Source organism: Anas acuta, chromosome 11 (genome assembly GCF_963932015.1).
Source record: "Anas acuta chromosome 11, bAnaAcu1.1, whole genome shotgun sequence".
In the NCBI taxonomy this organism is placed as follows: domain Eukaryota; kingdom Metazoa; phylum Chordata; class Aves; order Anseriformes; family Anatidae; genus Anas; species Anas acuta.
Window position 1 is genome coordinate 17,027,398 of NC_088989.1, and position 11,510 is coordinate 17,038,907.

Genomic DNA, 11,510 nt, shown 5'->3' on the forward strand with positions numbered 1-11,510 from the left:
TAGTTAGTCTGTGCAGTATCTCATGGATAAGTTAACTGTTTTGCAGAAATTTTGACAAAATTCCTCTTAAATATCAGTTACTTAATTCATTAGAATAGTTCTATGTGAAGAGTTCTTAACTATTTTTAGTGATACATTTATGTGTGAGTAACATTAATATTGTTGTGCAGAGCACCAAACTCATTAGGTTAATGAGCTATTGTAACGCAAACTTAGTCCAGCTGAGCATCCAGCAGTTTATTTAACAGATACATTACTCATTTATGCCCCTTGAGTGTTATATCCTCATGAAAGAAGCATTTAGTTTCCTTTAAGCGAGACAGACCTGAATCCATGAAAATGTATATTACTTCTGAGAAACAAATAAGACGAAGCTTTTAAAGTAATGAGAAACGAGATCTTTAGGATAAATCTTTGGAAGTCCTCTCAAGTCTTGTTTAACACATAACATCCAGCTACATATTTCTAGACTGCTAATGCCAGTCTAGAATTTCAGAATTCTAGAATTCAGAATTCTGAAATCTAATTTCAGAATTCTGAAATCTAATTCTGAAATTCTGAAATCTAATTTCAGAATGTGTTGAGTTAGACAACACACTGTTATTTATTCAGGCATAGGAGTCTTGTACATCCACACAAAGAAACGGAACATAAGGCACAGTGATGTCTTAGCAGAAGTCTTGACCTTCATTTGGACATCATTCGGACATTTCATCATTTGGGCAGGATGTAGGCAGAGCTGATGTGCCAAGCAAGTCCTTATTTCTGAGTAGCCTTTTCACCAAATATTTAAATGAATATTTGTCCCTAGTTGATTGTTGCCAGCAGCTAAGCACTCACACTGACAATCACTTCTTTGCCCACCCAAGTGTGATGTGGGGGAAAATAGGAAGAGAAAAAGTGAGAAAAATTGTTTGTAGGTCAAGATAAAGACAGCTTAATAACTGAAGGAAAGATGAGTAAAAAACAACTGATGCAAAAACAATTACCCCCTCCCATGAGCAGACTGATGCTCAGCTATTCTCTGAGCAATGGCCACCTTGGAAGACAGCTCCCACATTCTTCTTCTACCTCAGGTTTTCTTGCTGATCGTGACATCACATGGAAGAATGTTTCTTTAGCCAATTTGAGCTGGCTGTTCAGCTGTGTCTCCTCCCAGCTTCTTGCCTACCACAAGCATACTTGCTAGGGGCAGGCAGAGTGGGAAAACAAGAAAGCCTTGATGCTGAGCATGCACTGCTCAGTAGTAGCCAAAACATTGGTGTTAGCAAAGTTGTTCTAGCCACAATCTGAAATGCAGAACTATATAAACTGCTGGGAAGACACTGTCCCAGCCAGACCCAGTACACAAGTATAAACTGTTTACTTTGTTTTCTTCCTTTTCAGGACCAGGACTTGCATTCATTGCTTACCCTAAAGCTGTTACCATGATGCCTCTTTCTCCCCTGTGGGCAACTCTGTTCTTCATGATGCTCATATTCCTTGGATTAGATAGTCAGGTATGAAACAAAGACCATTCAAATATTTGGTCAGATTCCCTAGCATGTGTGTATCACCAACCTTAAATAGCATTTAACCTGATGAAAGAATGAACCCTAACTTAATTTGTTGCTTAAAACCATTGACTCAAGTTCCTTATTTAAATCTTATTTATATGATAGTAGAGATTCCTTTATCTTATTGAGATCATTGATTCAGCCTGACTACAGTTTCCACTGTTAACATGGAAATCAGTTTGAACTTCAATATGGGTGATTGAAGTTCACAATTCAGTAGAATGTCAGTGTGTAATCCTTTCCAGTTTTAAAACACTTTGCAAAGAATTTTGAAACCAAGTTTCAGACAGTGCTAACATAATTTCATATGGTGTGTTCATACTTCAAGATGCCACAGCAAGAAATGTGGCAGTAAAGCGACAGCATAGAAATCCTTCCTATGTGACCATAAAATTTGTGAATATTATTTGATGAAAAATATGAAGTGGTTGACATTTTTAGTACGCAGCTCAGCTCTCTGTGTGATTTGTTTCACAAACTGTATGACTATATCCTGTAAAATAAATATCACCAGTGTTTATTTTGCATGACATTTCCAATCATTAAAATACAGGTTTTAATAACTTCTCTTTTTTCCAATGTAACAAATTTTATCAGAAGTCTGAAAATGAGCAATTTCTGAATCCTACTCTTGAATGTTTCAATGACACAGTCTTTGTATTGTCTACTTGGGGGCATTCATTTTGGTGGCTATTTTAGAAACTTTGTAACAGAGCCCTGAGCCAGGTGCTCAGGTCTCCGGCTTTCTGGTGATTTTTAAAGTTAGCAAGAATGTTCATCCCCTCCTTCATTAGATGTATTTGGCTCAGGCACCTAATAACTTTATGGAACTTCTCGCTTCTATAAAATGGAAAGAGCTTCTCCAAACAACCAACCAATAACAAAAACCCTGCCACAGCTCATTTAGCATTGCTTGAAAGTGCATAGAACTGCACATCGTTCCTCTGAGAAATGAAAGTGCAGGATGCTTTGAATGAAATTCTGCTGCAGTCATGCAAAAGTCATACATCATATAAGTCCCATTCAAGCAATATTTGAAAGATATGAATTTTATGTAATCCATCTGCTACAGGGCAAAACAATTCTGATATAATATAAGTGGCTTCAACTATTTGAATTTGGTTGTGGACTGGAAATCCGTAGCTGTGGGCTTTTTAATTCTGAAATGATGTTCCTCTCAGTTTGAGCTTAGAGTATCCTCAGGGATCATTCGGTCTTTCTCTCTGATGAGAACATAAAAGGAAATTTGAAGTGTTTTGTAGCAAATCCAAATCCCAAGAGCAGATGAGACATATTTTATTTGTACTTTTTTGTCATTTGTTCTAGTTCGTGTGTGTTGAAAGTCTTGTGACAGCTGTTGTAGATATGTACCCGAAGGTTTTCCGAAGGGGTTACAGAAGAGAACTGTTGATTCTTGGACTTTCCATTGTGTCGTATTTCATTGGTCTCATAATGTTGACTGAGGTAAGATGTGCTTTGTTGAATTCCTGCAGACAAAAACAAACAGGTGTCTGCTTATAAGCATGACAGATAAAAATACATGAATATTTGCCATAGACAAATTGAGCTGTCAGGAATGTGACTACAAAATTCTTGAGAAACTGTTCTCACCTGCTTCATGATATTTGAAATGTATCCTCAGTTTTTCTGCTTAGCTTAGGAAGTATCTTATTTGAAGTTACATAGCAAAGGATATTCCATCTGCTTTACACCAGCCAAACAGGTATCCTGGTCATGGTTTCAGCTGACTTATTCTGGGCAGACCAGTCTGAAAATGTCTTAGATAAATAAATCAGTGAACGTGATAAAGTGAAAAAAGAAAGCTAAAATATCTTTGATTTTAATATCTCCAGGTAAATCAATACAGTCCATTTCTGAGCATAAATTGCTTTGGTATGATGGTAACAGGAAAAAATATATATATATATATATTTTCAAACAAACAAGGGTGTTTGCTTTGGGGTGTTGTAAGCCAAAATGTCTGAAGGTGTTAGTCCATCCCATTAATACATGATACGTGTCTGCAATTACTGTGTTTGGAGCCCAGGTAGGGGACGGGACTGTGGGATCCTTTACTACTTGGTGTGAGTTTAGTCTTGCTGCTCGGTGCTTGCTTTACAGAGTGACTTGTATAAACAGTCTTCTGCTCCTTCAATTTATCCTCTTAAAACAACCATCAGACAGGCAGAGTCCACACTCTCCTCTGCTTGCTGTGCCATTAGAACCTCCCTGCACCAGGGAGAGAGGCAAAGAAAAGAGCTGCATGTCTGATGAGCTGTGGAATTAAATGCCAGAAGAATGTGTGTCTGAGGAAGCCTTGCTGTCTTAACTGTGAAGGGCCACAATGTGTCTCTGTTGTACAGCAATCTTGGCAGGGTTTCCCAGTGAAGCAGATTCCCAGGGTTTCATCAGCTCATCTGGGGTCACTTACACGTGCTCTATAGACAGTCCTTAGACCTTGCTTTGGTACCAAAAAAAAAACAAATTTCATCTGAAAAAGACATTAGGCAATCGTAGACATGTTAGTCTGTTGTCCTTGGTACAAACTATGTTTCTTAGATGTTTCCAGAGAGGTATTTGCAGATGAGAGATGGGAATACAACCATGAGTGACCAAGGTAATGGTCCCACTGAAATATTCTGTATGATTCTGGTTCAGACCGGGACAACATGCAAAACAAGAGCAGGGAGGATAATCCTAGGAGTGCAGCGCTGATTGTACCTGTGACTAGAGAAATGCTGGAAATGAAGGGTACACATATGCTTTCTGTAAGCATGTCATAAAGGTAGCAGCAAGTATAAACATGAATTATTCTGCAAATAGAATGGCTCCTTCTCTCTCATCCCCAAGCCAGGGTGTATGAGCCAGCCATGAATAATTACAGGCTGAAAATTAGGAAAGGATCTCTATCCACCAGAACAGTGAGGTTCTGGGAGTTTTTCCAAGAATAACAGTTATAACTGGCTTTGTACTGGAATTCAGATTGCCAGTCAGTTTGTGAAAGGTATTATGTGATTTTTCCCGGTGAGAACAAAGGACTTGACAAAAGTTGATTAAGAATTTCTTCCAGATGTGTGTCCCTGTAATCTGGGCATTGGAGCAGAACAGAGACCAATTTGCTTGTAATTATTCTTGCTTTCAGTAAGATAAATCATCTTTGCTATGTAAAATAAGAAAATTTTGGAATAATTCCTCCCACCGCCTGAATGTTAAGCAGAGCAGTGAGAGATGCATTATCAAGATGTACAGGTTCAGAAATACGAGCATGAAGAATTAAGAGAAAGTAAGGTATGCAAAATGGCAGGACTATTTTTCCAAGAATTTTGCAGAAGTGTTTTTCTTACAATGTATTGCTTTGGTTAATCTCTAAGCTTCCAGTCTGCTCAGATATTTGCTGAACCTCACAGTGAGCTTTTTGCAGTAAAGATTATAACTTGCTAGATTTTGGAACGTAGCCAGCTGGCAGAGGCAGCACTACAAACTAAAAGCAAATGCAGCTAATAATCAAAAAAGCATCTACATTAGGAGCAAGGAAAAAAAATCACGTGTAATAAAAAAAATTGACTTCAATATTTTTATTCTGGCCTGAGAAGGTGTGCTGTGTCTGGCTGGGATGGAGTTGACTTTCACTGTAGCAGCCCAGTGCTGTGCTCTGCATGTGTAGCTAGAACAGCATTGGTATCATTCCAGTGTTGTGTCTGCTGCTGAGCAGTGCTGGCACCACATCAGGACTCCCTCCAGCCCCCCACAGCCAACAGGCTGGGGGTGGGCAAGTGATGGGGAGGGGACGTCACCAGGGCAGCTGACCTTAACTGACCAAAGGGCTATTCCATGCCATATGGAATGAAATAAAAGCAATAAAGGTGGGAAAGGGGAAGGAGAGTTGGGGGGGGGGGCTCTCTTAGTTGAATCATCTGTCCTCCCAAACAACTGCTACGCGAGTTGAGGCCCTGCATCCCAGAACGTGGCCAAACATCTCTCGCTGATGGGAAGTAGAGAGTAATGGCTTTTCTCTCTCTGTGCTTCCACATGGCCTTTGCTTTTTTTTTTTTTTTTTTTTCCCTCCCCTCTTCCTTTTCCTGTTAATTAAATCAGCCTTACCTCAAACCTTGAACCCTTTGTGTTCTCCCCTTTCCTGTTTGAGGAGGCAGAGTGAGAGAGCAACTGTGGTGGAGCTTGGCTGCCCACCCGAGTAAAACCACCACAGAAGACTGATATTCCACAGTGCTTTTACTACAACTTTTTGTTTGAATGGTGACCAAATTCAAGGGGAACCTTAAAGGACAGATATGCTTTTTTTTTTTTTTCTCTGTAGTACTAGAGAGATATAAATTTTTATTGAGAGAAGTGACTTACATGTATGTACATCATCAGTGAGGCAATCTAGATATCTATGATCCCAAGCTGAAATGACACACTAGAGGAGAACACTCTGTTCTGTGCTACTTCAGCAAGGCATCAAAGCATTATGCATGAGGGAGATTTCCAAGAGTAAATATGTATCCCTTGTCCTCTCTTGTTTTTCTAAATAAACAATCCTGGATTTTTCTTCAGGCTTTGGATTATTCATAAAATATGTTTTTCCTTAAAGAAAAACTTTTTCATTCAGACATATGGTCATTTCCTACCTATGCAGCAGAGGTTTTGCCAGATGCTTGCTTGGACATCAATGCAATTTTATATACAATTACTTTAGAACATTCGTATGTGCAAGAAGATTTAGATAGTATGTCAAATGTAAAGAGTCCACCTTAATGTACCTTCACTTAGTTAATGCTGAGACAAAACAAAACAACAACAACAACAAAAACAAACAAACAGGGAAATCCTAGATACTGTTTTTTGATTTAGTTTTCTCTGTTTTTAGAGTTCCCTTCCATTTTCAGAAAATTGTCTGAAATGTAATAGATCATGTGTACTACTCAAATAGCATTATATTTCAACTGAAGAGATGATCTCAAGTCTCTATTTCCTTCGTATAGCTTTCTGCAAAGAGGGAAGTCTTAAGTTTCCTTTCTATTGAAATGATTTGTGAAACTCCTCATTATTATTTCAATATTGAAAGCATATGTGATAAGAGATTAATCTTGGGGGGAAAAAAAAAAAGGGAAGAAAAAAGAGAAGGAAAGAATTGTCTCTGATAGATTTGACAACTGAAATAATTGAGTCATAGTCAAACAGTAAGGAAGTGGAGGATGTCTTGGATAAGCATATATACCTTTTTCATATTGGTTTGTACTAGGGCACCACTGAGGGCAGAAAACTACAGGACCATTGATAGCGTATTACGCATTGTGTATGGATTCCATGCTTGCTTTGGATGCTGATTGGTTTTGGTTGATCTCCTTTTTAGAACTGCACATGTTGCTACTTAAAGTCACTTGGTGAACCATATTTAGCTTGTTAGGAAAACTTTAAAAGAAAAAGCTTGAAGCTTGCCTGGAATTAGGATGGTTATTATTTCATGTTTTCTCAAAAAACATTGACTCACTTAAGTAATGCAGATGAAAGTCTGTGAGTTATATTCAAACTTTATATTCAAGCTTACTCATTTTACAGTCCCTATGCCAATGGAGATTGATCCTAGTAGATATAGATTTTGCCTTCTTTCCCTACATTTGCACTTACTAGTGCATTTTGCACCCACTAATGCATTTACACATTGGTAGCACAGATATTAAAACAAATAAACAAAAGCCCTGCATCTTTATGTGCACTCTTCTGGAGATCAAAATCACCCGCCATTATCTACAGTTTAATATGATAACAAATGAAGTTAAAAATAAAAATAAAAATGTAAGGAGGTGAGAGAGTGTTTTTGGAACAAGTGAAATGTAGGCCTCTGCACTCCAGTAATTACTACTTTAAAACAAATATTCAGCTGGCATAGGGAATCATCTTAAGTGTTATGGAAGGAAAGATCCTTCACATTCATCCACTGAAAAATGAATATTCTGTGTTCAAGAAGGAGCCAACTGTAGTAGGAAGATTGCCAGAGGAAACAACAGATTGACTGTGTAATTAAAGACACATTTGCTGTGAAATATTTGTACCATTGCCAACGTGACATTTCAGTTTTATTTTTTTGTCCTTTTTCTGTTTCTGTCTTTCAGGGTGGGATGTACGTCTTTCAGTTATTTGACTCGTATGCAGCTAGTGGCATGTGCCTTCTTTTTGTTGCCATATTTGAATGTGTCTGCATAGGCTGGGTTTATGGTGAGTTGCTAAAAATTGTTGTCATTTTCAGTTTTTATGAAAGCTTTCTGTTTGCACAAAAACAATGTGAAGGCCTTGTACTCTTATGCAGTAGGGCCCTCCACACTCCCGTGTTCTGCTACAAGCCAGGAATATGTTTTTCTTCCACTCTAATGAGGAGAGTGCAATGGACATTTTTCTTGCTCCTTCCAGGACTGACCTTCACATTCCTCCACCACAGAAATCCTCAGCTGCCTTAGAAATTAGGGGTGGTAATAAGTCTTTCTTCTCTCTCAAAGTGTCTCTGCAGGACATGTTCCCTTCTACTTCTGACATGCACAAATAAATCCAGGGGACTTGGAGTTCATTTCTCATTAACACAAAAGGGGCATAGTAACGTTCCTAGATCTGCTGCTTCTGTCAGCAAAGTCAGGGGAAAGCCACCAAAGTTCTGGGGATGTTCAAGGTGCATCATCAAACCTTTATTTGCATACAAAAGACTAACAATTTTACTATGTAAAGCAATGTATAAACTTCAGATCACACATGACCCTGGCTATTTAAGGATTCACATATGGGCTTGTAGCATATATACTCTTCAACTGGGTCTGCTCAAACTATTACTGACCAGAAGCCGTTTCTGACTGCCCACTCCTACTCAGACACATATAGGCAGCAACCTCTGCCAGAAGTATGGAGCAAAAGACAGAGAGATGTATGTGAGAGAAAGAGATGGCTTCTGTGATCTCTGAAGCTCTGCCAGAACCCACATTTTTGTCTGTTCTGTTTTAAATGCTGACCTGTATAATCTCTTGCATGTACATTCTACATCTTCTTTTGATTTGCTTTTTGGGGCAGGCAGCAATCGCTTTTATGACAACATTGAGGATATGATTGGGTACAAACCACTAACATTGATTAAATGGTGCTGGATGGTCTTAACTCCAGGTATTTGTGCAGTAAGTACAGAATATCTCAGTAACTTGTTTTAGACATAATGAAGGTTTTCTGTGCATAATTTTAGAAATTTGTTGCTGCTAATAGTTCACAACAGTAGAGTAAAATGCCTATTGGTTTACAACATATGTTTTAATTCAAAAATACTCTGCAGGATGTGTATAAAAACATTAGATGTATATGTTCTGTGAATTGTGAGAAATATTTGCATATATAATAATAGGGAAAAAAACAAAAACCTCAGAGGCCTACATGAACATTTGCCGATACAAGAGAGGTTTTTCCTCACTGCTTTGGTAATATACCTTATGTCTACTAGGAATAACTCAAGATCCTCCAAACTTACGCATTTTCCTTGCCACTCCAGCCTCCTGTTTCCTTCCCTCTGTGGATGACTAGACATTTTTCAAAGACATATTTTTCCTTCAAGCTTAAGTAGTAGAAGAGGCCAAGGAATATCTCATGTGTGAAGAAGGTGAAGGAAGAAGCTAGGAGTGGAGTACTGGTGCCCATTGTGGTGCTCTGCTGTGGCTACATAGCGAAGACAAAATTGCAAAAGGAGCATAACCAAATTGCCCATAAATTTGATCCACAGATGCTTGAGTATTAGATAGTAAAACCTTCCAGTTGTCCCACTGATAGCAAGGTGCATTGGGACAGCTGGAGATCCAGGTTCACTTGAGCTCCGTCACTTACTCTGTTTGCAAAGCTGGGGAAATTGCTGACTAATTTTCTCCAACTCTGAAAAAGTTAATATCACTTGCTCCTGTGCATTCTTGTCAAGACTTTGGAGAAAAGTACATGGTAACTTTTCTGTATTACATAAACTTAAACGGTACAAACTTCTTAATTATATACCTGTTGAATTTAAACAGATATGTTAGAGCTTTTGAGAGGACGAAAGATTTGGTGTGCAGAACTGCAAATACAGACAGTGGATTAAAGCAACTTTGACGATTTTGGCTTTCCTTTTTCATCATGACAGGTTGGAGAGAACGCAGCTAATCACAGCTGGTTCATGGTAGCAAAACTTAATCTTTCCTGACCATGTACTGTTTGCCATCAAAGTGCAGGTTTTATTATCATTGAGAGGTAAATAGGATTTAAACTTGAAAGGTTGTTCGTTTCAGCAGAAGGAGCTGAGACATGTTAGCTCAGCTGTACATAAAAGAATACATTACTGTGTATTTTTTCTCTGTAAAGCTTACCTCTGCTTCCCAGCTTTAGGTAGACTGTCCTTGACAAAACAGTCATTTTCTTGTTAAATTCACAGTGTTGTTTAAAGTACTACTACTATGTTTCTTTGCTTATTTCAGGGAATCTTCATTTTCTTCCTGGTGAAATACAAGCCTCTGAAATATAACAATGTATATACATACCCTGACTGGGGCTATGGCATAGGGTGGATGATGGCTCTCTCTTCCATGATCTGCATCCCTTTGTGGATCTGCATTAAGCTGTGGAAGGCAGAAGGCACTTTCATAGAGGTGAGATTTTCAGATTAGCAATACTGAAAAAAGAAGTTGAGAAGGAATTCTCATTTGCTTGAGACTAAGCACACTAATTGCAAATTTAATGCCTTTATCTAAGGTAAGATCCACATACCTGTTCCAGTGGTAGCTTGGTGTCATCACTTGTGAACAGAGGCATCTGTATTCTCTCTGTTTTCTTCTGAATTTCCTAATTTTTTTTTCTACCTTCATTGGCTTGAGCCTGTGGTAGCTAACCAATACTCTAACTCTAACTTTAAGGTGCTTTGTTCCTTTTCCTGCTCCATTTGTAGCTTAAAAAGTCTTTGACATTAGCTAAATCCCTCGAGAAGATTTGTACCAGCCTTTCAGTTGAGTCAGCTTTCTTTCCGTGGTTTTGGTAACTGATGTTTGTGCCAACAAGATTTTTCACCAGGAGCTGGGTAGAAAACACTTGCATATGTTTTCAGACAGTTTTCTTGATTACAGTTCTCTACATGAGAAATTGAGGCAAAAAGAAATATTCGTTGTAATTTACTAAAATTTAGTATCAGGTTATCTCAGGTCTAGGATAAGATTAAGATTATTAATTATAAGATACTTTCTCAAAAGACAGAGAAGATGGCTATAACCAAAGAAACAAGAATATAAATCTTTTTTTGGCTGTTTGGGATTTCTCATATTCCAGAAAAGCAATCTCTTACATGGTTATCTTACATGGAGTTCCTTGGAATACTGGGCAATGAAAGTAAGTATCCCACCACTACCACCTCCTGTCTCAGTATGGAAGTCTCTTCCATGCTTTCTAAGTCTTTTCAATATTCTATAGGATACATCCAAAATACAGAACAAGATGGTAAGAATTTCTTTTTAAGTGTTTGGGGTTTATCTGGCACCTTTGAATGATCTTTCTCACAACATATACCCACACTTGCAAGATCATTCTCCATTCAAAACCAATGTGTATGACATCTGAGTACATCTGACTATATCTCCATGTAATAGTCATTGTTTTCTTGAGTGGAGAAGCTGAAAGATGTTATTTATTATGCTGGCTGATTGCAGTCCATATTGAAATGAATCCACTGAGCTGATTAAATATGGCCTAAGAAATCTTTACTGTGAGTATATGAACATTAAATACATTGCACATAGTAAAGTTTTCTTAGCATGTTCTTGAAAGAAGCTGGTATAAATCTTAACATTAAATACTTCCTTAATGTTAATGCCTAATGCCTTAATGCCTCACTCCGTCTCTGCAAGTAGATAGGCTTTGTCTATAGATTTTTGTTTTACATTGCCTTATCATCTGAAGACATTTCAGGACTGCAGA

General features: G+C 38.1%; 1 protein-coding gene across 6 annotated transcripts in view; it reads left to right on the forward strand.

The window, feature by feature from the left end:
• The window catches only part of SLC6A11 (solute carrier family 6 member 11), a 124,813-nt gene that overhangs the window by 109,244 nt on the left and 4,059 nt on the right, over positions 1-11,510 (forward strand). For all 6 annotated transcript variants that reach the window (XM_068695145.1, XM_068695146.1, XM_068695144.1 and 3 more), the window contains 5 exons: positions 1,387-1,499; positions 2,883-3,020; positions 7,670-7,772; positions 8,610-8,710; positions 10,025-10,195. In XM_068695145.1, the coding sequence (XP_068551246.1) occupies positions 1,387-1,499; positions 2,883-3,020; positions 7,670-7,772; positions 8,610-8,710; positions 10,025-10,195 (626 nt within the window). The remainder of the gene's footprint in view (positions 1-1,386; positions 1,500-2,882; positions 3,021-7,669; positions 7,773-8,609; positions 8,711-10,024; positions 10,196-11,510) is intronic.